We start from the raw sequence: 24,510 nt of genomic DNA on the forward strand, positions 1-24,510 counted from the left end.
TAGGATGATATGGAACAACAATGAGTGTAGGGCAGTAACGTCGCTGCTATAAAACCTGCAGCCTGCTGTGGTGATGGGAGGCCAGCTCAGCTCCAGCAGCACCTGGTTCAGACCTCAGATCTGAGATACAATGACCTGTTTTCATCGCCTCACTATGAAGTGCTGGTTGCCAGTTCCAGTGACTGACACGATGAAGTCAGAACAGTTTGAGGTGAGATGGCTTTGAGGTCTCTTCTCTCCACACTTCCATCATTCTGATATCAACAGATGTACATTTATAGTTTGTTGTTTCTGCCTTTATTACACAGGACAGTTGAAAGACAGACAGGACAGTGGGGAGGAGGACGGGGTTGCAGCAAAGGGCCATGAGCGGGATTCAAACCCACGGCCGCTGCGTTGGAGACTATAGCCCCTGTACATGGGTCACCAGCTCCACCAGGTGAGCTGTAGCAGCGGCCCAGATGTACGATTATTCATCTCTTGCTGTGGATGTCCCAGTAATGAGCTTCAAGGACACAAACACTGAAAAGATACAAAAAACTATTTATTACTCTCCAAAACTAAGAAAAGTGTTCAACATGTCGGTCAGTGAGGTGTTGCAGTGCTGCTGAAGTGGAGGGACATGACTATAAACATCATCATCATCTGGTCTCCACAGGCAGGAAGTCCAAACACTGAACCAGCTCCCGTCAGTGTGGATCAGAGCGAGCTGCTGATGTCTCCGGCCGCTGGTCCTGATGGAAGCAGATGGTTTATGGACGAGCTGTAGATCTGCAGAGCTTCAGTTCTCCGAGGCCTGCTGCATGATGACCGAACACAGGCTCAGCATCTGCAGGTACTCGTCGGCTCCGTCTGACAGACACTTACTCACAACCTGGACCAGACAGGAAACAAGCACAGACAGAGGGCTGCTGTGAGAAGTTCATACAGACGTAGAGTCATCTTCTAGCTCAGCGCTGGTAAAGCCTGTTGTTGATCTAAGGTTTGTTTTGTTTTGGACATTCAACTTTGATTTGTTAGGATTTATCATCTATTACAGCACAGAAGACACTAAGTCCTCTCTACACTGATCCATGGTTGTGTTCTGGTTCCACAGCATCCAAGGACTTTTTATTTTAGTGAAAAATGAGCCCACAGTGAGAAACTATTTGACAGAAGCAAAGAAAGAAAAAACAACAAAAACAAAAGTAGAAACTGCTGGAGTTCAGAGTGTTAGCAATAAATGAGCCACATAAGGTTTCAGTAAACGTGGCCATAAGCACCAGGCCACGCTGTAAACACTGTTGGTTATGTTCAGTCCTCCTCAGATGTCTTCATCCCCTTCGTTAAGGAAAAGACAGAATCCACAACAGTCCCTCACATCACTAGAAACTGGAAAAGTCATAATAAATAAACATGTGCTAAGTTAGAATTTAGTGAAATAAGACGTTGCTTTTGAACTGTGGCTGAAAAGAATAATTAAACAAAAAAAAAACTGTCCTGGACCAATAGAGGCCTTTGCTGATGAGCAGTGGTCCAATGAGAGGCCTTTGCTGATGAGCAGTGGTCCAATGAGAGGCCTTTGCTGATGAGCAGTGGTCCAATGAGAGGCCTTTGCTGATGAGCAGTGGACCAATGAGAGGCCTTTGCTGATGAGCAGTGGACCAATGAGAGGCCTTTGCTGATGAGCAGTGGTCCAGAACACCTGTCAACAGGTGCACAAGTCTGACTGAGAGTTACAGGAACACCTGATGGCAGTGATTGGCTCAGAGGGTTGTTCAGGTAGATAGTAGTTCACGGCTCCCATCAGGCTGCTTTGTTGTTTGTTTTTTAATATTTCTGTTGAAGCACAATTCAAAAGCAACGTCATGATGTTCATTACATGTTCATTTATTATTACTTCTGTCAGTTTCTCTACTGGGAGGGTGTGAATACATCTGAGGACGCCTGCAGTTGTTTTCCAACATAAAGTCAGTGTAAGCTGAAGTGTCCCGGTTCTGTGGAAAACTGGAACCAGCTGCCTCGTAGTGACTGTCCACTACATTTCTAACCAACACTGTTGATGACGATGGCTTCAAGCTTCATGATCAGCGTTTGTCACACACACAGTGCAGAGACCACTTACTGCCATTTTCTCTGTGATGGCCGACTTCTGCTTGTCGCTCAGGTCCCCCTCGATGATGGAGTCGTGAAGCTGACTCAGGACCTGTGTGGCTGAGTAGCCTTCATCCACGATGTCCTGAAGAGCAGACGTTCAGCATGTGACGGTGAACAGCGAGCGAGGCAAAGCTTCATGTCACTGTAGTCTGGTAGTAATGCTTCAGTCAGCCTCCAAACTGAGTTTTTATTTTTGTTTCATGATGAAAGATTCAAATGTTTGGCTGAAAATTTCAGTCTGAGAAACATCAGTTGAAGCAGCTAACAGGAAAGTAAAGGCAGCTGTAGGACACGGCGCCGTGTCACAGGACCTACCTTGACTGCTACCTCCAGTTTCTCAAATGTTCCCCTGAAACAGATGTGGAGCAAGTTGTCGATCATCTTGACGGGGACGATCTATAGGAGAGCAGACAGACATGAGCGGACTACGAGGAGGAGGATGTGGAGGAACATTTCAGCTACAGTTAATAAATGATCCACCATCGGCTCCTCCGGGTGTCACACAGACACAGAACAGCTCACCCCGGCTATCTCAATGATGGCGCGCTCTGTGATCTCCTTGTCGACGTTGAGGCGAGCAGCGCTCTGCAGGAAGGTGATGGCTTTCCTTAGGTCGCCCTCAGACACCTGCACCAATGCTGCGATACTCTACAGAGACAGTCATCACACGTTTACAACGGCAGCCGTGCAAGAAAATAAGTTATCTGCATCCATGAAACCTGCTCAGATGTTCAGCTGCAGTCATACACATTAATTATGACCCGTTCTGCAACGCTGGATGAAACTCAGGTGCAGCTCTTCAGCGTCCCAGCAGCAGACAAACATGGCTGCCACGCGTCCTGTGTTGACTTTGTGAGAGTTTGTTTGTTTTAAACCAAAAGATCAAATCAGCTGACCTGAGCAGCTTCTCTAGTTCAGGTTGTGTATCTATACTGTCTGAAGTCTTAAGCTTTTAGGTTTCATCCTTAATAACTTGGTCTCTGAATTACTTTCAGGATCTGGGGTTAACGAGGGATGGTTATGATGAATCTATGGTTCATTAAGTAATTAACTGCTGTTAGCACTAATCAGTTAAAAACATAGCAGCTGATCAGCCTGGAGACCAATGATGTGCAATAAGTCAGAAATGTGCTGATGTGATGTAGTACCCAGTTGCACCACCAGGTGGAGCTGTTCAGGCTTCAATGAAAGGAGCACACCTGGATGGAGAATAGAAGGTGCTGCCTTCCTGTGGCAGTGTTGATGAACAACACAGAATCAGGTTCCTGTAAACTGCTGTCCAGTGTAGACGTCATTCTGAGGGCTAGCATCTGAAACATGTGTTTGTTCTTCTTGTTTGTTTTATTCCAACAAAATTCAGACCAAAGTGAACTGCACCAGCAATGCTCTCCTGCTTAGACAGTAAAAACTGTTCATATTAACGGTATTTCCAGGTTGTGATTTTCTGTGACTGTTTCATCTGAGCAGCAGTTTCCAGCTGCTGGACATTAACATCACCTGCAGTGAACAGGGCTGAAGTCGCTCCTGTCATCTAGATGATGCAAGAAAACCTGAACAGTGACAGGAGCCACCAACACACCGAACCTGCCTGGAGTTCAGAGGTTACGATGGAATAACAAAGGAAAACACAGAAATGTGATTTGATGTGTTTTTTGTGAGTGTGAGGTCCTAAATCTCATCATAACCAAACATCCACACCAGCAGACAGCCTGACACGTATCCAGACTACAGCTCTGAAGGAAAATGGTCAGACTTTGGTTTTTTTGTTTTGTTGTTTGTTTTTTAGTTTTACATTAATTATTTCTTCACATCAACATAAATGTTGATTAGTTTGTCTAAACACGTTTTAAAGTTTTACAGTATTATTGGTGAATAAGGGCCAAAACAAAAAGGTAAGAATTGATCTTTTTTTTCTTCCTGTTTTGGACCAAAAGCTTTCTATGGATCCACATGACAGGAACACATTGTGTCTCCTCTACCTCCTTGGTGTACTTGAGGTTCTCCTTTTGACAGATCTCCAGCAGACGCTCCTCCTGGATCTGGTTGGCCAGAGGTTTGAAGCGAAACTTGGAACATCTGGAGGTCAGAGGCTCAATAATCCTAGAGAAGGGACATGAACCAGGGTCAGGATCCGTCAAACAGAGAGTGAGTGTTGTTGCTTGTTAGCAGTCAGCCGACCTGCTGATGTAGTTGCAGATGAGACAGAAGCGGGTGGTGCGAGATTCTTTCTCCATGGTCCGTCTGAGGGCGGCCTGGGCCGGTGCCGTCATGGAGTCGGCTTCGTCCAGGATGATGATCTTAAAAGGAGGACACGGCTTCCCGCTGGAACAACAGCACAACAGCTTCACGTCAGATGAAGTTAAATCAGTTTGGCATTTAATGACAGTTATGTTCCTGCACCATCACAGCACTCAGGGTTCTCCAACAGATGTCCTGGGAGGTTCTCCAACACGCTCCGACAACCCACCTGTCAAGTACCTTAAAGCACTGTGTGCAAGTATAACTGGTAAAATATAAAATAGAACTGGAGCCGTTTAAACAGCAGAGTGTTCACGCCACAGCGTTGTGAGATATTTTCCTGTTTACTGAACCCTCTATGAAACGTATTCTGAGATAACAGCTATGCATGGAGTCATGTTTGATGGATTTTCACTTTACTTTAGTGTCTTAAACATCTGCAGGTTTCTGGATGCTTTAAAGGAAACTTTCACGTATGGAACCTGTTTGTCCTGGTCGTAATCGGGTCAACAGCTGATGATGTGAATCCCTTTTTCTTTTCAACCCCTTTGATCATTTTATTACTACAGCTATAAGGAGCCTCATCTAGACAACAACCAGCTCTAACAGTGTAACACTATGACTATAACCCTGTTTCATTAATCCAGTTATGTTTGTGACACTGTCCTGAAACATCCCAGCTGCAGCCTGTTTGAATGCATGCCTGTGACGGATCGGTGCTGACTCACTCTGTGCGACTCCCAGCTACAGTGAGCTGAGCAAAGTTCTTGACCTTCTCTCTGACGACCTGGATGCCTCGTTCGTCTGAGGCGTTCAGCTCCAGCACCCTCTGCCTGTACAGCTCTGGACTACAGGACAGACACCAGAGGAGAACCAGTTCATACACGGACAGAAAACAGGCGAAAGATCAAGAGGTTCAGAACTTCACTCACCCAAACAGTTCTCTGGCAGCAGCCAGGATGGTGGAGGTCTTTCCTGTTCCAGGAGGCCCGTAGAAGAGCAGGTTGGGAAGCTGCAAGGAAAATGGAAAACAAACAAACATAGGAAGTGACGGTGATGTTGAGCTGATGTCTGATAAAGAGGACACTGTGTGAAGGGACGAAGCCTTTTGGGATTCATTGCTTTGCTCGAAGACAGAAGAGCTCGGTTCTGTTTCAGCCTTTACATCTTCTCCCAAACAAACCAACTCTGACTCCATTTAATGTACACGTTCTCCATATTAGAAGCCCTCCAGACTCTACCGGCTTCATTACAGGCTGACCGACGACACTCTTCTAGATCTATTGTCAGAACACAGGAAACTCCACACAAGTACAAATGTGTGTTTATGTGGTCATTCCAGAGGGACTGCCTTCGTATTAAACTACACGTCTGTCATGGAAAGTTAAAAACACGACTACAACTATATACATCCTGCTAAAGGCCAGAAGACAGAGAAGTGGCTTTGCTGTTGCCATCATCCTGACATAACGGACAGACCAAAGAAAAATGCACTCAACAGATGAGAAGTAGTGTTTTCAGAATAAGGTAAAAGATGTGACTGTAAACCTACAACTTTCAGGACAGCACAGAGTAAAACACTGCCGTCTACAACCGGGACGTGTTTCCTGTATGTTTAATGGCCACGTTTCATTGAGCTCAGTCATTTCATCAGAACTGTCCTCTATAAAGCTCCTTGTACCGCTGTGTCCCAATAATCTAATAAATATTACAAATTAATTATTATTATTGCAGCATAAAGGTTCATAAAAGGATGACGACAAGCGGGAGCATTTCTGTAAAACCTCTTATTGTCAAAGCTGTAAACGTGTTCCAGCCGCTAACCGGACACCATGCTGACGAAGTGAGGAGAGGGAATTTAAAGGATTTTATTAAGAGGTAGAGCCCTTTAATGAGGAGAAGTCTTCACAGTGGAGTGAGACTGTGTTGTGGAGGACGAGGCTGGAGGGACGGGAGTGGACCAGTCCAGCTATCACTTCTTCTCACTAACACGTACATCTGTCCAGAGCAACGTACATGTTTGTCCTCTGAGCCATGGAGCTCCAATGTTGTGCAGAAAGTATTAAAACATCAGAATCAATCGTGTTATTTACAATTTGAGAGGCTATAAATACTCACATCTGCTCCTTCCAGAGACTTCTTCAGCACTGCAACCACCTCCTCCTGAAAGGCCACCTCATCCACACACTTGGGCCTGCTGGAGGACAGAAACCCAGAGCCTGGTCATATCCACTGAGCATGTTGGCTCGCACACTAGTCTGACCCGGTTGGTATAACGCTGCGAGGATGTGATCCATCATCAGTGTGGATGGTGTACACTCAGTGGCCACGTTATGAGGAACGCTTTGATTTGCTGTTTGTCTGATGGACCAAACTGTACTGAACCATGACTGCACACAGGTTGGTGAGGAGGACAGGCCTGCTCGCTTCTTATAGTGAATTAAACATTTCAGACATCGACTCTTTACATGCAGATGTTCCACCAAACTACATCTCCTCTGACATCATTTAACAGGCCTTCAGCCTTCGTGCTGCACACGACAACTGTGATCAGTTTAAAGAAGTACAACTGTCTCAATAACTCGGAGAGACACTCTACCGCTAAGTGATGTCAACATATGGTCCCATTACAGCATATGTTCATTATTTAGGTAGATGTGGGTAACACAGCAGAATAAAAAGCAATCTTGATTTTCCTCTCTACATAAACACGAGCAGAACATGATACAAAACGTATTTGTCTATTAAAACCATGTGACTTTCTGGAGTGACTGGGGCTACATCTGTATGGCCAACAGAAGAAAAGCCAACACACTGGACAGAAACACATGAAGAGAAGCTGGACAATTTCCTCATCATAGAAGCAGCAGCTGTGACGGCATCACTGTCAATCATTTCTGTATACTCAGTGCGTCAGATTCCACTAGATTGATCAGAACAGATGTGCTGTAAACCCGCCTTTGTGGTGCACACTTACTATTTTTCCACCCATGGAAGCGCCCTGGCTTTCTTCTCCGTGCTGGGTCCGGCTGCTGCCTTGTCCTTCTGAGGTCGGGCTGCCTGAACAGTGGCTCCTTTCAGAAAGGCCTGCATGACTTCTCCTGATGTGGGTGAAGCAGAGGAAACCTGTCGGGATTCAAAAACACACACCTGATGAAACAGACACACTGTACACAAACCCTCAGTAAGAACAAAGCTGCAGAGTCAAGCTTCCCTTGCTTAGAAGACACAGTGCATCATATCTACCGGAGACTCAGAGTCCGATCTGTTGGACTTTCAGAGACTAAACAGGACTCCTAGTGCAGGCTTAGGTAGAAGACCTGCAGACTGCTATCAATCAGCTCATCTGTCTGCATCACTGCGCTGCACAAAATGTGACTGTGTTGGTTGTGATCCATCTTTGGAAATAAAAGGGTGACTCAAAATGCATTTTACTGTCCTAGCAGCACTGCCCTCGTGCAACCTTTCCTGTCCAAGAGAGACCCTGAAAGAGGCATTCATGCTTTCATTTCAAGAAGTCCTGACGACTCCAACGCCACATCCTCTGGTCTCCAACAGACATCAATACAGGGAGCACTACTCCCATTTAAAAGACTCTTCACTGGTTTAACACTGATGTGAAGACTCACTGGAGAACTATGATAAATGAAGACACTACAGTCTGTCATCAGCTGTTCACCCTGGACCTCAACCAAAACCTTCAAACGAATGTTTTCAGGCTGTGTTTACATAGTTTTTATGGACTTTCATGTAATTTACTGGTGTCACATCTATTCAGTACTTTTATTATAGACTTCTACATTTTGCAGTCTTGCTTTATCAGTTATTTTCCATTTTGTCAACTCATTTATTCTCTCTTTTTTTTTTAATGCAAAACACTTTAAGTTATTATAATTTTAAAACTCTGTACTGTGTGTCTAATTGGTAAACTCAGTCTCTGAATTAGATCAGTCAAAGTAGCCTCTCTACAAATAAAACACGGAGATAAGTTCTCTGTGGCTCGTTTCAGCATCCAACAAGCCTGACAACACAACAGGTGACACTGAACCCCAAACACCAGCTCATTGTTCAGGAAGTCGGTGTTTAACATCACCTAAAGACCTTCTATCACAGCAGGTACGTCCTTTTTGGCGCAGCATTGCTCATGGTGACATTTAACACTTAACATTAGCACACCTAGCCTGTCCACTTACTCAGTGCTAGCATGTTTACTATGAGCTAACAGCATTAGCATGTCGTTAGCGGTGGATTTGGCAGATGAACGCATCGTGTTTCTCTTCTAAACGACCCGCTCCGTGGACAGACTCTCACCTGGAGATCCCACGGTGGGTGTCAGTAGGTTCCAATGTCTCCCTGTGATAATATCTCCGACAACCTGCCGTCTCAGCGCAGCTTTATTCCGCCTTCATGTGTGTATCAGCAGCAGCAGCCTTTTTCCCGCCCTGACTGCGAACGCCAGTTCCGCCGACGACATCTCCCAGCGACCAATCAGAGGCCGCGGTTGCCCCTTACTTCCTCACTCACGACTCCTCCCATCCTCCTCTCCTTTCCTCGTCTCCTCTCCTTTCTTCCCCCTTCGCGTCTGTCCTGTCTTCTGTTTTCATCCCCTTTTCTCGTCATGCTCTGGTTTGTTTATGCACCACTTTAGTTTCCAAACGGTTCAGTTAATTAAAAAAGAAACATGTTCATAAAGGATTAATTTGAATAGACACACAGTGAACCCAGTGCGGTGATGCTGCACATTTGAGCACAATATTGGTTTAATGGGTGAATGAAAATGATGCACTCAGCAGACATTGCATTGGATTACTCTCTGCTTTGTCTGCCTCCGTCTGTGCCATTTATTGATGCTGACTGTTGTTAGAGCGTCTCCGGCCTGTAATTGCCTGGCAGGGAGGAGATAAGTGAGTGTCAGAGTAAAGATGAGCGCAGATGCATCTGGGTAATTGTCCTCTCCACGGCAATCTCCATGGTCCCAAGAGCATATGGCCACGGAGAGATGCTAATGCCCCGGCCTGGCATTGTTTGCTTTCATCAAAACGTGGAGCAGGATCAGCTGAGTGACTGTGAATGAAGCCGGGGAGGCAGAGCGTGAATGATGGGTGGAGGCTGAGGGTTTGTTTTGTTTGAGATGATGGTGAATCAGATGCTTAGCAACAGTATTGACTTTTAAGTAGCTGAAAATTACAGTGTTTTAAATGTATTTTTTCCCCCTTATAACTTGAATTGAACAGAAAGCTAACTGTGAGTGTTTTACATGCTCCGGTCCGTCGACAGCTCGGCTCCAGGCACCAGGGTTTCTCTCCTGGACCTATTAACCCCCACCCATCCATCCACCCTCAGCTGTGGCTCTCCCTCCGCCCTGCAGGCAGGTATAGCAGCTCTCTGATTCATTTTCTCTCTTAGTGACTCAGCTTCTTTATTAGAGCAAACAGAGCATCATCAAAGCAGCAGCAGCAGCAGCAGCAGCAGCAGCAGCAGAGCTCTCCTCCCATTAAGCCTGAAGAGTTTCCCTCACAAGTGGAGTGGACTCCTCACTTGCACAGAAGCTTCTTCCTTTTTCCTGGTCTCTTAAACATGTTTTCTTCTGTGAGGATTATTGTGTTTTTAACTGGGCAGCTCGGAGCCTCTTGACTAGGAATGGATAACCGCCTGCGTGCTTTTATTTGTTGAATAATTGGATTTTAAGCTAATTATTAAGGTGCTTTTTTGTTCTCTGATCAAATTGACTCACAAAGGGGCTCAGTGTCGAGTTCGCTGGCTGACAGGGTGACAGACAAACTGCCTCTTTTGTTCTCTGTCTGAGTGACTGGCTCTGGGCTTTATTGCCTTTTTGACTGCCTGATTAATAACTCATTTTTCACTGAGCGCTGGAGGACTGCTTATCTGACCCTGTGACTGACTGGCTGAGCTATATGCTGTTGTCCTTGTTTGTTTTTTTCCACCTGCGTTTCCCTAATGAGGTGATTATCTGACTTCCACATTTGCTATAAAGCTGAAAGGCCGGGAGTGGCATCATCATTACCATCCTCAGGCTTCGACACTGTCTCGATCTGGGGGAGTTGTGATGAAGGAGAGAAGAGACTCGGTGTAAGGAGAATAAAAATAAGGCAGGCCCATAAATAAGAAGCAGCAAATCGAAAGGCGGAGAAACAAACCTGGAGCGAGGAAATTAGATTAGGGAACAAACAGAGGAGGACTGTCAGGGCGGAAAGGGTGACGAGAGGAGGCGTGGCAGCCGAGGAAGAGAGAGAGGGAGAGCGACACAGAGAGGAGAGTGGATGCAACCCACACCCTGAGATGCTGTGCTGGCTGAGAGAGGACGAGATGTCGGTTCAGGAGCTGCTACAGCGGGTGCAGTGTGTCATCACTCATGTCGGTAAGTCAGCACACGGCTCACCTGTTTGTCACACCTTCAGATGCTTCGTTTAGAGCAACGAGAGCTCATGTTGTTAAAAGTGTGTCTTAGAAAATGCCCCGAGATGCTGCTTTTCTTTTTTTCTTTTAGAAAAGCCCCTTGCTGTGGTGGGAGATGTACTGAAAAAGGTTCTATATATACATGTGTGTATACCTGTGAGTCCTTGTTTAAAATGTGACTGGGAGCAGAGCGGATGAAATGGAGGCAGGGAATCTCCATCCTCTCATCCGGACCACTCAGTGAGGAGGGATGCAGTGGGATGGGCAGCACAGGCAGGAGATGAAGTGTGTAAGCGCCAGAGGAGTCGCTGCATTTGATCCGTGGTGCTTCCTGGGGTTTTCAGGATGATCAAAGATGTGATGCCTGAGTCTATGAAGTCATTCTGTGTTGAGCAGCAGACATTTGTTGTTGGATTCATCTGTAGTGACTATCTTGGACCATCCTGTACACAGCAGCTAGAGGATGATGATGGCTGATAACTGTATGTGGACATTGATGTTTTTATCTAGATTCACAGACTCAGTGTTTATTAGATTTACAATCGCTCACGTTAGTTTTCTGTCTCATCATCTTTTCTCTCCCTCCTGTGTCGTCTCCTTCCATCTCTCCTTTGTACTTTTTCTCTTCCTACTCGTTTCTGTCCCGTTTTACCCTTTAAATACCCTCTGCATCTCCACCATCCTCCTCTCTCTCCCGTCTGCATCCTTTTTCTTTTTTTTNTGGAGTTCAGAGTGTTAGCAATAAATGAGCCACATAAGGTTTCAGTAAACGTGGCCATAAGCACCAGGCCACGCTGTAAACACTGTTGGTTATGTTCAGTCCTCCTCAGATGTCTTCATCCCCTTCGTTAAGGAAAAGACAGAATCCACAACAGTCCCTCACATCACTAGAAACTGGAAAAGTCATAATAAATAAACATGTGCTAAGTTAGAATTTAGTGAAATAAGACGTTGCTTTTGAACTGTGGCTGAAAAGAATAATTAAACAAAAAAAAAACTGTCCTGGACCAATAGAGGCCTTTGCTGATGAGCAGTGGTCCAATGAGAGGCCTTTGCTGATGAGCAGTGGTCCAATGAGAGGCCTTTGCTGATGAGCAGTGGTCCAATGAGAGGCCTTTGCTGATGAGCAGTGGACCAATGAGAGGCCTTTGCTGATGAGCAGTGGACCAATGAGAGGCCTTTGCTGATGAGCAGTGGTCCAGAATACCTGTCAACAGGTGCACAAGTCTGACTGAGAGTTACAGGAACACCTGATGGCAGTGATTGGCTCAGAGGGTTGTTCAGGTAGATAGTAGTTCACGGCTCCCATCAGGCTGCTTTGTTGTTTGTTTTTTAATATTTCTGTTGAAGCACAATTCAAAAGCAACGTCATGATGTTCATTACATGTTCATTTATTATTACTTCTGTCAGTTTCTCTACTGGGAGGGTGTGAATACATCTGAGGACGCCTGCAGTTGTTTTCAGTGTAAGCTGAAGTGTCCCGGTTCTGTGGAAAACTGGAACCAGCTGCCTCGTAGTGACTGTCCACTACATTTCTAACCAACACTGTTGATGACGATGGCTTCAAGCTTCATGATCAGCGTTTGTTACACACACGGTGCAGAGACCACTTACTGCCATTTTCTCTGTGATGGCCGACTTCTGCTTGTCGCTCAGGTCCCCCTCGATGATGGAGTCGTGAAGCTGACTCAGGACCTGTGTGGCTGAGTAGCCTTCATCCACGATGTCCTGAAGAGCAGACGTTCAGCATGTGACGGTGAACAGCGAGCGAGGCAAAGCTTCATGTCACTGTAGTCTGGTAGTAATGCTTCAGTCAGCCTCCAAACTGAGTTTTTATTTTTGTTTCATGATGAAAGATTCAAATGTTTGGCTGAAAATTTCAGTCTGAGAAACATCAGTTGAAGCAGCTAACAGGAAAGTAAAGGCAGCTGTAGGACACGGCGCCGTGTCACAGGACCTACCTTGACTGCTACCTCCAGTTTCTCAAATGTTCCCCTGAAACAGATGTGGAGCAAGTTGTCGATCATCTTGACGGGGACGATCTATAGGAGAGCAGACAGACATGAGCGGACTACGAGGAGGAGGATGTGGAGGAACATTTCAGCTACAGTTAATAAATGATCCACCATCGGCTCCTCCGGGTGTCACACAGACACAGAACAGCTCACCCCGGCTATCTCAATGATGGCGCGCTCTGTGATCTCCTTGTCGACGTTGAGGCGAGCAGCGCTCTGCAGGAAGGTGATGGCTTTCCTTAGGTCGCCCTCAGACACCTGCACCAATGCTGCGATACTCTACAGAGACAGTCATCACACGTTTACAACGGCAGCCGTGCAAGAAAATAAGTTATCTGCATCCATGAAACCTGCTCAGATGTTCAGCTGCAGTCATACACATTAATTATGACCCGTTCTGCAACGCTGGATGAAACTCAGGTGCAGCTCTTCAGCGTCCCAGCAGCAGACAAACATGGCTGCCACGCGTCCTGTGTTGACTTTGTGAGAGTTTGTTTGTTTTAAACCAAAAGATCAAATCAGCTGACCTGAGCAGCTTCTCTAGTTCAGGTTGTGTATCTATACTGTCTGAAGTCTTAAGCTTTTAGGTTTCATCCTTAATAACTTGGTCTCTGAATTACTTTCAGGATCTGGGGTTAACGAGGGATGGTTATGATGAATCTATGGTTCATTAAGTAATTAACTGCTGTTAGCACTAATCAGTTAAAAACATAGCAGCTGATCAGCCTGGAGACCAATGATGTGCAATAAGTCAGAAATGTGCTGATGTGATGTAGTACCCAGTTGCACCACCAGGTGGAGCTGTTCAGGCTTCAATGAAAGGAGCACACCTGGATGGAGAATAGAAGGTGCTGCCTTCCTGTGGCAGTGTTGATGAACAACACAGAATCAGGTTCCTGTAAACTGCTGTCCAGTGTAGACGTCATTCTGAGGGCTAGCATCTGAAACATGTGTTTGTTCTTCTTGTTTGTTTTATTCCAACAAAATTCAGACCAAAGTGAACTGCACCAGCAATGCTCTCCTGCTTAGACAGTAAAAACTGTTCATATTAACGGTATTTCCAGGTTGTGATTTTCTGTGACTGTTTCATCTGAGCAGCAGTTTCCAGCTGCTGGACATTAACATCACCTGCAGTGAACAGGGCTGAAGTCGCTCCTGTCATCTAGATGATGCAAGAAAACCTGAACAGTGACAGGAGCCACCAACACACCGAACCTGCCTGGAGTTCAGAGGTTACGATGGAATAACAAAGGAAAACACAGAAATGTGATTTGATGTGTTTTTTGTGAGTGTGAGGTCCTAAATCTCATCATAACCAAACATCCACACCAGCAGACAGCCTGACACGTATCCAGACTACAGCTCTGAAGGAAAATGGTCAGACTTTGGTTTTTTTGTTTTGTTGTTTGTTTTTTAGTTTTACATTAATTATTTCTTCACATCAACATAAATGTTGATTAGTTTGTCTAAACACGTTTTAAAGTTTTACAGTATTATTGGTGAATAAGGGCCAAAACAAAAAGGTAAGAATTGATCTTTTTTTTCTTCCTGTTTTGGACCAAAAGCTTTCTATGGATCCACATGACAGGAACACATTGTGTCTCCTCTACCTCCTTGGTGTACTTGAGGTTCTCCTTTTGACAGATCTCCAGCAGACGCTCCTCCTGGATCTGGTTGGCCAGAGGTTTGAAGCGAAACTTGGAACATCTGGAGGTCAGAGGCTCAATAATCCTAGAGAAGGGACATGAACCAGGGTCAGGATCCGTCAAACAGAGAGTGAGTGTTGTTGCTTGTTAGCAGTCAGCCGACCTGCTGATGTAGTTGCAGATGAGACAGAAGCGGGTGGTGCGAGATTCTTTCTCCATGGTCCGTCTGAGGGCGGCCTGGGCCGGTGCCGTCATGGAGTCGGCTTCGTCCAGGATGATGATCTTAAAAGGAGGACACGGCTTCCCGCTGGAACAACAGCACAACAGCTTCACGTCAGATGAAGTTAAATCAGTTTGGCATTTAATGACAGTTATGTTCCTGCACCATCACAGCACTCAGGGTTCTCCAACAGATGTCCTGGGAGGTTCTCCAACACGCTCCGACAACCCACCTGTCAAGTACCTTAAAGCACTGTGTGCAAGTATAACTGGTAAAATATAAAATAGAACTGGAGCCGTTTAAACAGCAGAGTGTTCACGCCACAGCGTTGTGAGATATTTTCCTGTTTACTGAACCCTCTATGAAACGTATTCTGAGATAACAGCTATGCATGGAGTCATGTTTGATGGATTTTCACTTTACTTTAGTGTCTTAAACATCTGCAGGTTTCTGGATGCTTTAAAGGAAACTTTCACGTATGGAACCTGTTTGTCCTGGTCGTAATCGGGTCAACAGCTGATGATGTGAATCCCTTTTTCTTTTCAACCCCTTTGATCATTTTATTACTACAGCTATAAGGAGCCTCATCTAGACAACAACCAGCTCTAACAGTGTAACACTATGACTATAACCCTGTTTCATTAATCCAGTTATGTTTGTGACACTGTCCTGAAACATCCCAGCTGCAGCCTGTTTGAATGCATGCCTGTGACGGATCGGTGCTGACTCACTCTGTGCGACTCCCAGCTACAGTGAGCTGAGCAAAGTTCTTGACCTTCTCTCTGACGACCTGGATGCCTCGTTCGTCTGAGGCGTTCAGCTCCAGCACCCTCTGCCTGTACAGCTCTGGACTACAGGACAGACACCAGAGGAGAACCAGTTCATACACGGACAGAAAACAGGCGAAAGATCAAGAGGTTCAGAACTTCACTCACCCAAACAGTTCTCTGGCAGCAGCCAGGATGGTGGAGGTCTTTCCTGTTCCAGGAGGCCCGTAGAAGAGCAGGTTGGGAAGCTGCAAGGAAAATGGAAAACAAACAAACATAGGAAGTGACGGTGATGTTGAGCTGATGTCTGATAAAGAGGACACTGTGTGAAGGGACGAAGCCTTTTGGGATTCATTGCTTTGCTCGAAGACAGAAGAGCTCGGTTCTGTTTCAGCCTTTACATCTTCTCCCAAACAAACCAACTCTGACTCCATTTAATGTACACGTTCTCCATATTAGAAGCCCTCCAGACTCTACCGGCTTCATTACAGGCTGACCGACGACACTCTTCTAGATCTATTGTCAGAACACAGGAAACTCCACACAAGTACAAATGTGTGTTTATGTGGTCATTCCAGAGGGACTGCCTTCGTATTAAACTACACGTCTGTCATGGAAAGTTAAAAACACGACTACAACTATATACATCCTGCTAAAGGCCAGAAGACAGAGAAGTGGCTTTGCTGTTGCCATCATCCTGACATAACGGACAGACCAAAGAAAAATGCACTCAACAGATGAGAAGTAGTGTTTTCAGAATAAGGTAAAAGATGTGACTGTAAACCTACAACTTTCAGGACAGCACAGAGTAAAACACTGCCGTCTACAACCGGGACGTGTTTCCTGTATGTTTAATGGCCACGTTTCATTGAGCTCAGTCATTTCATCAGAACTGTCCTCTATAAAGCTCCTTGTACCGCTGTGTCCCAATAATCTAATAAATATTACAAATTAATTATTATTATTGCAGCATAAAGGTTCATAAAAGGATGACGACAAGCGGGAGCATTTCTGTAAAACCTCTTATTGTCAAAGCTGTAAACGTGTTCCAGCCGCTAACCGGACACCATGCTGACGAAGTGAGGAGAGGGAATTTAAAGGATTTTATTAAGAGGTAGAGCCCTTTAATGAGGAGAAGTCTTCACAGTGGAGTGAGACTGTGTTGTGGAGGACGAGGCTGGAGGGACGGGAGTGGACCAGTCCAGCTATCACTTCTTCTCACTAACACGTACATCTGTCCAGAGCAACGTACATGTTTGTCCTCTGAGCCATGGAGCTCCAATGTTGTGCAGAAAGTATTAAAACATCAGAATCAATCGTGTTATTTACAATTTGAGAGGCTATAAATACTCACATCTGCTCCTTCCAGAGACTTCTTCAGCACTGCAACCACCTCCTCCTGAAAGGCCACCTCATCCACACACTTGGGCCTGCTGGAGGACAGAAACCCAGAGCCTGGTCATATCCACTGAGCATGTTGGCTCGCACACTAGTCTGACCCGGTTGGTATAACGCTGCGAGGATGTGATCCATCATCAGTGTGGATGGTGTACACTCAGTGGCCACGTTATGAGGAACGCTTTGATTTGCTGTTTGTCTGATGGACCAAACTGTACTGAACCATGACTGCACACAGGTTGGTGAGGAGGACAGGCCTGCTCGCTTCTTATAGTGAATTAAACATTTCAGACATCGACTCTTTACATGCAGATGTTCCACCAAACTACATCTCCTCTGACATCATTTAACAGGCCTTCAGCCTTCGTGCTGCACACGACAACTGTGATCAGTTTAAAGAAGTACAACTGTCTCAATAACTCGGAGAGACACTCTACCGCTAAGTGATGTCAACATATGGTCCCATTACAGCATATGTTCATTATTTAGGTAGATGTGGGTAACACAGCAGAATAAAAAGCAATCTTGATTTTCCTCTCTACATAAACACGAGCAGAACATGATACAAAACGTATTTGTCTATTAAAACCATGTGACTTTCTGGAGTGACTGGGGCTACATCTGTATGGCCAACAGAAGAAAAGCCAACACACTGGACAGAAACACATGAAGAGAAGCTGGACAATTTCCTCATCATAGAAGCAGCAGCTGTGACGGCATCACTGTCAATCATTTCTGTATACTCAGTGCGTCAGATTCCACTAGATTGATCAGAACAGATGTGCTGTAAACCCGCCTTTGTGGTGCACACTTACTATTTTTCCACCCATGGAAGCGCCCTGGCTTTCTTCTCCGTGCTGGGTCCGGCTGCTGCCTTGTCCTTCTGAGGTCGGGCTGCCTGAACAGTGGCTCCTTTCAGAAAGGCCTGCATGACTTCTCCTGATGTGGGTGAAGCAGAGGAAACCTGTCGGGATTCAAAAACACACACCTGATGAAACAGACACACTGTACACAAACCCTCAGTAAGAACAAAGCTGCAGAGTCAAGCTTCCCTTGCTTAGAAGACACAGTGCATCATATCTACCGGAGACTCAGAGTCCGATCTGTTGGACTTTCAGAGACTAAACAGGACTCCTAGTGCAGGCTTAGGTAGAAGACCTGCAGACTGCTATCAATCAGCTCATCTGTCTGCATCACTGCGCTGCACAAAATGTGACTGTGTTGGTTGTGATCCATCTTTGGAAATAAAAGGGTGACTCAAAATGCATTTTACTGTCCTAGCAGCACTGCCCTCGTGCAACCTTTCCTGTCCAAGAGAGACCCTGAAAGAGGCATTCATGCTTTCATTTCAAGAAGTCCTGACGACTCCAACGCCACATCCTCTGGTCTCCAACAGACATCAATACAGGGAGCACTACTCCCATTTAAAAGACTCTTCACTGGTTTAACACTGATGTGAAGACTCACTGGAGAACTATGATAAATGAAGACACTACAGTCTGTCATCAGCTGTTCACCCTGGACCTCAACCAAAACCTTCAAACGAATGTTTTCAGGCTGTGTTTACATAGTTTTTATGGACTTTCATGTAATTTACTGGTGTCACATCTATTCAGTACTTTTATTATAGACTTCTACATTTTGCAGTCTTGCTTTATCAGTTATTTTCCATTTTGTCAACTCATTTATTCTCTCTTTTTTTTTTAATGCAAAACACTTTAAGTTATTATAATTTTAAAACTCTGTACTGTGTGTCTAATTGGTAAACTCAGTCTCTGAATTAGATCAGTCAAAGTAGCCTCTCTACAAATAAAACACGGAGATAAGTTCTCTGTGGCTCGTTTCAGCATCCAACAAGCCTGACAACACAACAGGTGACACTGAACCCCAAACACCAGCTCATTGTTCAGGAAGTCGGTGTTTAACATCACCTAAAGACCTTCTATCACAGCAGGTACGTCCTTTTTGGCGCAGCATTGCTCATGGTGACATTTAACACTTAACATTAGCACACCTAGCCTGTCCACTTACTCAGTGCTAGCATGTTTACTATGAGCTAACAGCATTAGCATGTCGTTAGCGGTGGATTTGGCAGATGAACGCATCGTGTTTCTCTTCTAAACGACCCGCTCCGTGGACAGACTCTCACCTGGAGATCCCACGGTGGGTGTCAGTAGGTTCCAATGTCTCCCTGTGATAATATCTCCGACAACCTGCCGTCTCAGCGCAGCTTTATTCCGCCTTCATGTGTGTATCAGCAGCAGCAGCCTTTTTCCCGCCCTGACTGCGAACGCCAGTTCCGCCGACGACATCTCCCAGCGACCAATCAGAGGCCGCGGTTGCCCCTTACTTCCTCACTCACGACTCCTCCCATCCTCCTCTCCTTTCCTCTTCTCCTCTCCTTTCTTCCCCCTTCGCGTCTGTCCTGTCTTCTGTTTTCATCCCCTTTTCTCGTCATGCTCTGGTTTGTTTATGCACCACTTTAGTTTCCAAACGGTTCAGTTAATTAAAAAAGAAACATGTTCATAAAGGATTAATTTGAATAGACACACAGTGAACCCAGTGCGGTGATGCTGCACATTTGAGCACAATATTGGTTTAATGGGTGAATGAAAATGATGCACTCAGCAGACATTGCATTGGATTACTCTCTGCTTTGTCTGCCTCCGTCTGTGCCATTTATTGATGCTGACTGTTGTTAGAGCGTCTCCGGCCTGTAATTGCCTGGCAGGGAGGAGATAAGTGAGTGTCAGAGTAAAGATGAGCGCAGATGCATCTGGGTAATTGTCCTCTCCACGGCAATCTCCATGGTCCCAAGAGCATATGGCCACGGAGAGATGCTAATGCCCCGGCCTGGCATTGTTTGCTTTCATCAAAACGTGGAGCAGGATCAGCTGAGTGACTGTGAATGAAGCCGGGGAGGCAGAGCGTGAATGATGGGTGGAGGCTGAGGGTTTGTTTTGTTTGAGATGATGGTGAATCAGATGCTTAGCAACAGTATTGACTTTTAAGTAGCTGAAAATTACAGTGTTTTAAATGTATTTTTTCCCCCTTATAACTTGAATTGAACAGAAAGCTAACTGTGAGTGTTTTACATGCTCCGGTCCGTCGACAGCTCGGCTCCAGGCACCAGGGTTTCTCTCCTGGACCTATTAACCCCCACCCATCCATCCACCCTCAGCTGTGGCTCTCCCTCCGCCCTGCAGGCAGGTATAGCAGCTCTCTGATTCATTTTCTCTCTTAGTGACTCAGCTTCTTTATTAGAGCAAACAGAGCATCATCAAAGCAGCAGCAGCAGCAGCAGCAGCAGCAGCAGCAGAGCTCTCCTCCCATTAAGCCTGAAGAGTTTCCCTCACAAGTGGAGTGGACTCCTCACTTGCACAGAAGCTTCTTCCTTTTTCCTGGTCTCTTAAACATGTTTTCTTCTGTGAGGATTATTGTGTTTTTAACTGGGCAGCTCGGAGCCTCTTGACTAGGAATGGATAACCGCCTGCGTGCTTTTATTTGTTGAATAATTGGATTTTAAGCTAATTATTAAGGTGCTTTTTTGTTCTCTGATCAAATTGACTCACAAAGGGGCTCAGTGTCGAGTTCGCTGGCTGACAGGGTGACAGACAAACTGCCTCTTTTGTTCTCTGTCTGAGTGACTGGCTCTGGGCTTTATTGCCTTTTTGACTGCCTGATTAATAACTCATTTTTCACTGAGCGCTGGAGGACTGCTTATCCGACCCTGTGACTGACTGGCTGAGCTATATGCTGTTGTCCTTGTTTGTTTTTTTCCACCTGCGTTTCCCTAATGAGGTGATTATCTGACTTCCACATTTGCTATAAAGCTGAAAGGCCGGGAGTGGCATCATCATTACCATCCTCAGGCTTCGACACTGTCTCGATCTGGGGGAGTTGTGATGAAGGAGAGAAGAGACTCGGTGTAAGGAGAATAAAAATAAGGCAGGCCCATAAATAAGAAGCAGCAAATCGAAAGGCGGAGAAACAAACCTGGAGCGAGGAAATTAGATTAGGGAACAAACAGAGGAGGACTGTCAGGGCGGAAAGGGTGACGAGAGGAGGCGTGGCAGCCGAGGAAGAGAGAGAGGGAGAGCGACACAGAGAGGAGAGTGGATGCAACCCACACCCTGAGATGCTGTGCTGGCTGAGAGAGGACGAGATGTCGGTTCAGGAGCTGCTACAGCGGGTGCAGTGTGTCATCACTCATGTCGGTAAGTCAGCACACGGCTCACCTGTTTGTCACACCTTCAGATGCTTCGTTTGGAGCAACGAGAGCTCATGTTGTTAAAAGTGTGTCTTAGAAAATGCCCCGAGATGCTGCTTTTCTTTTTTTCTTTTAGAAAAGCCCCTTGCTGTGGTGGGAGATGTACTGAAAAAGGTTCTATATATACATGTGTGTATACCTGTGAGTCCTTGTTTAAAATGTGACTGGGAGCAGAGCGGATGAAATGGAGGCAGGGAATCTCCATCCTCTCATCCGGACCACTCAGTGAGGAGGGATGCAGTGGGATGGGCAGCACAGGCAGGAGATGAAGTGTGTAAGCGCCAGAGGAGTCGCTGCATTTGATCCGTGGTGCTTCCTGGGGTTTTCAGGATGATCAAAGATGTGATGCCTGAGTCTATGAAGTCATTCTGTGTTGAGCAGCAGACATTTGTTGTTGGATTCATCTGTAGTGACTATCTTGGACCATCCTGTACACAGCAGCTAGAGGATGATGATGGCTGATAACTGTATGTGGACATTGATGTTTTTATCTAGATTCACAGACTCAGTGTTTATTAGATTTACAATCGCTCACGTTAGTTTTCTGTCTCATCATCTTTTCTCTCCCTCCTGTGTCGTCTCCTTCCATCTCTCCTTTGTACTTTTTCTCTTCCTACTCGTTTCTGTCCCGTTTTACCCTTTAAATACCCTCTGCATCTCCACCATCCTCCTCTCTCTCCCGTCTGCATCCTTTTTCTTTTTTTTTTCCCCTCCATCGTCTCCCTTCTCCTTGCTCTCTCCTCCTCCCATCCTTTTCCATTTTTTCCTCCTCCTCTCTGCTTCTGCATCCGGGTCACTTCCCGGCTCGTTGGGAAGTAGGTTATTGTGCCACGCTGGAGACTGCTGCACGCTCTTCTCCATCGCTGCACTGCCGACACTGCATAGTAGTGAGACGGAGGGAGGAGGAGGTGTAGAGGAGCAGAGGAAAGCCTGAGCAGAGCGTTGCTATGGAAACAGAGGCTGAATTCATTTACTGGAAACCACCCGGTATGGTACCGGTGTTTGCAGCATAGATAGCTGCTGAAGGTGTCAGATTAGCTGAATATTTTGGTGCTCGTTATCTCTGGGTTTCATGTGTCATTAACCAGTGTCCCATTATGTCCTCTGTATCATCACAGAGCTACATTTATGTTGAGCTCACATAACAAAAACTGCAATCTACTGATGAGCTAACGTCACATGACTTCACCTAAACACCAAGTCTTCACGCTTACAGTGAAGGATGTGGCTCCACAGTGTGACTGTATGGACTGATTGGATGGTTGTACAGACGTCACACACAAACACTTCCTATATATTCATGACTGTTTATTTCTTTGTTCTAATACGTATTTTTCACACGTAGATTACCATCCTAATGAGTACGCAAACACACTGCATCACGACACATAAATTAACCAAGTGCCTGCATAGGGCCCCTGTAGCCACCAGAGGGCCCCCAAGAGGGCTTTAAATGTGCTTTACAGGCACAGACACTGCATGTCACTGCACAGGTATGACTTCTCAGTGTGACCTGAACATGTTTTAATCTTTATCAACAGTTAAAGTTTGCCATCAGCTACGACAGCTCGTCATTCTACAAGCTACATGTTGTGTTGTGTGAAGTGAGGAACTTACTTTTAGGAATCTGTAGTTCTTTACATGTTTCTGTGTTTTCCCAGCACTTGTTCCTGCTTGAACCAGGACACTACACAGCTCCATGTAGAGATTATATTATATTATATTATATTATATTATATTATATTATATTATATTATTAGATGGCTGCATACTTTTTTAAAAAATATATATTTTTTGCCTTTTATTTAGAGCAGTAGAGATAGACAGGAAAGGGGGGAGAACAGGGAGAGACCTGCAGCAACAGCTCATGAGCGGGAGTTGAACCCACGACCGCTGCATGGGGGAACCATAGCCCTGTTCATGGGTCGCTGCTCAGCCAGGTGAGCTATAGGGGCGCCCTGATGGCTGCACACTGTAAATGTGGGCCATTTACATTGCAGTTGGCCATATGCACGTCTCCTTTAGGAATATAAGCAAAGGAACCACGAAGGCTCTTGATAACAGAATTCCACGTCTGCTCATTGATTTCATAGCGACGGCAGCTCATCGTCTTCCCTCTCATGTCTTTGTCCAGGCCTTTTGATGATCCCCAGTTTGCTTGCCAGGCTGGCGCTTCATTTTGATGTGGCACAGACAGAGCAGGAGGAGCAGGAAGCTCAGATGATGGATGTAACTGATCCACTCGGTGTGCTCTAAATGACTGGAGACTGATCATGACGACGTGTCTCGGTCATGTGAATGGAGCAGCAGCAGGGGGCAGACGCACCGCTGCAGTCCAGTCAGTTTCCTGCAGCCTGTTAGCTCTGAGCTCAGTTTAATGAGAACGATCAGTTAGTTTGTGCACAGTCTCTAGTTGTGTTAATGATGGCAGGGTAACCAGCTAACACACTATACGGAGGATCTCTTGTCGTATCAGTTTGCTGCTGTGTTTTATTCAATGATCAGACATTTAGGAAATATTCACACAGAGAAGAAAGAAATCCTTTTCATCATTGTTATTCCAGATATTTGACTCAAAAATCTGTGCAGATGCTATTTTAAGAATCATTACATCAGATGTACCAGACGTTTTATCTGTCGCTACATGTTTTAAATCAGCAGTCCAGACTTCATACATCATGTGGTAGAACTCAGAGTTTGTGCAGTCTGCGGTCTGTGAGGTGAACTAAATGAATCCGGCCTCTCTGACTGACAGACGTCACCGCTGACGGCACAACAAACATTATGGATGAAACCTTTATGGTGTAAAGTCTGACTAAATCTAAAACTTTCTGATTCAATAAAAAGTGAAAAGTTTATATTAAACATCTGAACTAATCAGCTCTTTGATCAGATGAGAGTCATGTGTTTCCCATCATGCCCTGAGGTCATGGAGGAGGTGGACAGCAACTGCTTCAGCCAGCTCCTCACGCTGCAGCCGCTTTGATCTTCTCAGGTTATCGCTGGCATCAGGATCGAGTTAAAGAGCTGCTGCTGATGGACCTTTGAAGGCACCTTGACATCAGCAGCTAATTCTTGCAAGCTGCAGCCGCTGGGGATCAGACCGACTTTAATTCTCAAAAATAAAAGTGGTACACTGATGTGAGGCCAAAGCTCCACGAGGTTGCTGCTTTTACCCCCACGGACTGGACTAGCAGCACACTTCAGCCTTTAGCCGGCTCAGGCCACGTTTACATGTAGCTGGGTTTTTACAAGGTTTCAAAAATAACATCCTTCACACCAGATCGATTTCAAAAAATCTTGGTTTAAACAAACCCGCATAAACACGTCATTAAGAGCTGCTATGAGCTGCCACACCTACAGGGGGCAGTGTAACGAGGAGCTTACAGCCATGCTAGCCAA

At 45.6% G+C, this 24,510-nt stretch overlaps 2 protein-coding genes across 2 annotated transcripts; both read right to left on the reverse strand.

The window, feature by feature from the left end:
- Window positions 1–281: 281 nt before the first annotated feature.
- On the reverse strand, window positions 282–8,812 carry LOC103355474 (replication factor C subunit 4-like). Its single transcript, XM_008279296.1, has 11 exons — window positions 8,686–8,812; window positions 7,352–7,500; window positions 6,493–6,571; window positions 5,307–5,386; window positions 5,103–5,222; window positions 4,315–4,458; window positions 4,116–4,236; window positions 2,659–2,784; window positions 2,452–2,532; window positions 2,105–2,218; window positions 282–874 (listed from the first exon to the last, which is right to left on the reverse strand). Exons 2-11 carry the CDS (start codon window positions 7,465–7,467, stop codon window positions 782–784), a joined length of 1,074 nt encoding a protein of 357 aa, XP_008277518.1. The 5' UTR covers window positions 7,468–7,500; window positions 8,686–8,812; the 3' UTR covers window positions 282–781.
- A 1,549-nt stretch (window positions 8,813–10,361) lies between these two features.
- LOC103355478 (replication factor C subunit 4-like) lies at window positions 10,362–19,116 on the reverse strand. The gene is made up of 11 exons (XM_008279301.1): window positions 18,988–19,116; window positions 17,654–17,802; window positions 16,795–16,873; window positions 15,609–15,688; window positions 15,405–15,524; window positions 14,617–14,760; window positions 14,418–14,538; window positions 12,961–13,086; window positions 12,754–12,834; window positions 12,407–12,520; window positions 10,362–10,427 (listed from the first exon to the last, which is right to left on the reverse strand). The coding sequence occupies exons 2-11, from the start codon at window positions 17,767–17,769 to the stop codon at window positions 10,362–10,364; spliced, it is 1,047 nt and encodes a 348-aa protein (XP_008277523.1). The 5' UTR covers window positions 17,770–17,802; window positions 18,988–19,116.
- Window positions 19,117–24,510: the final 5,394 nt, after the last annotated feature.

Source organism: Stegastes partitus, unplaced genomic scaffold (genome assembly GCF_000690725.1).
Source record: "Stegastes partitus isolate 25-593 unplaced genomic scaffold, Stegastes_partitus-1.0.2 Scaffold153, whole genome shotgun sequence".
Classification (NCBI taxonomy): Eukaryota; Metazoa; Chordata; class Actinopteri; family Pomacentridae; genus Stegastes; species Stegastes partitus.

Coding starts and splice junctions, on each gene's coding strand:
- LOC103355478 (XM_008279301.1), bottom strand. CDS start 17,769: ATGCAGGCCTTTCTGAAAGGAGCCACTGTTCAGGCAGCCCGACCTCAG. Junction 15,689..16,794: donor AGTCTCTGGAAGGAGCAGAT/GTGAGTATTTAT, acceptor TTTTCCTTGCAG/CTTCCCAACCTGCTCTTCTA. Junction 12,835..12,960: donor CCATCATTGAGATAGCCGGG/GTGAGCTGTTCT, acceptor GCTCTCCTATAG/ATCGTCCCCGTCAAGATGAT.
- LOC103355474 (XM_008279296.1), bottom strand. CDS start 7,467: ATGCAGGCCTTTCTGAAAGGAGCCACTGTTCAGGCAGCCCGACCTCAG. Junction 4,237..4,314: donor ATCTGCAACTACATCAGCAG/GTCGGCTGACTG, acceptor TCCCTTCTCTAG/GATTATTGAGCCTCTGACCT. Junction 2,219..2,451: donor AACTGGAGGTAGCAGTCAAG/GTAGGTCCTGTG, acceptor TCTGCTCTTCAG/GACATCGTGGATGAAGGCTA.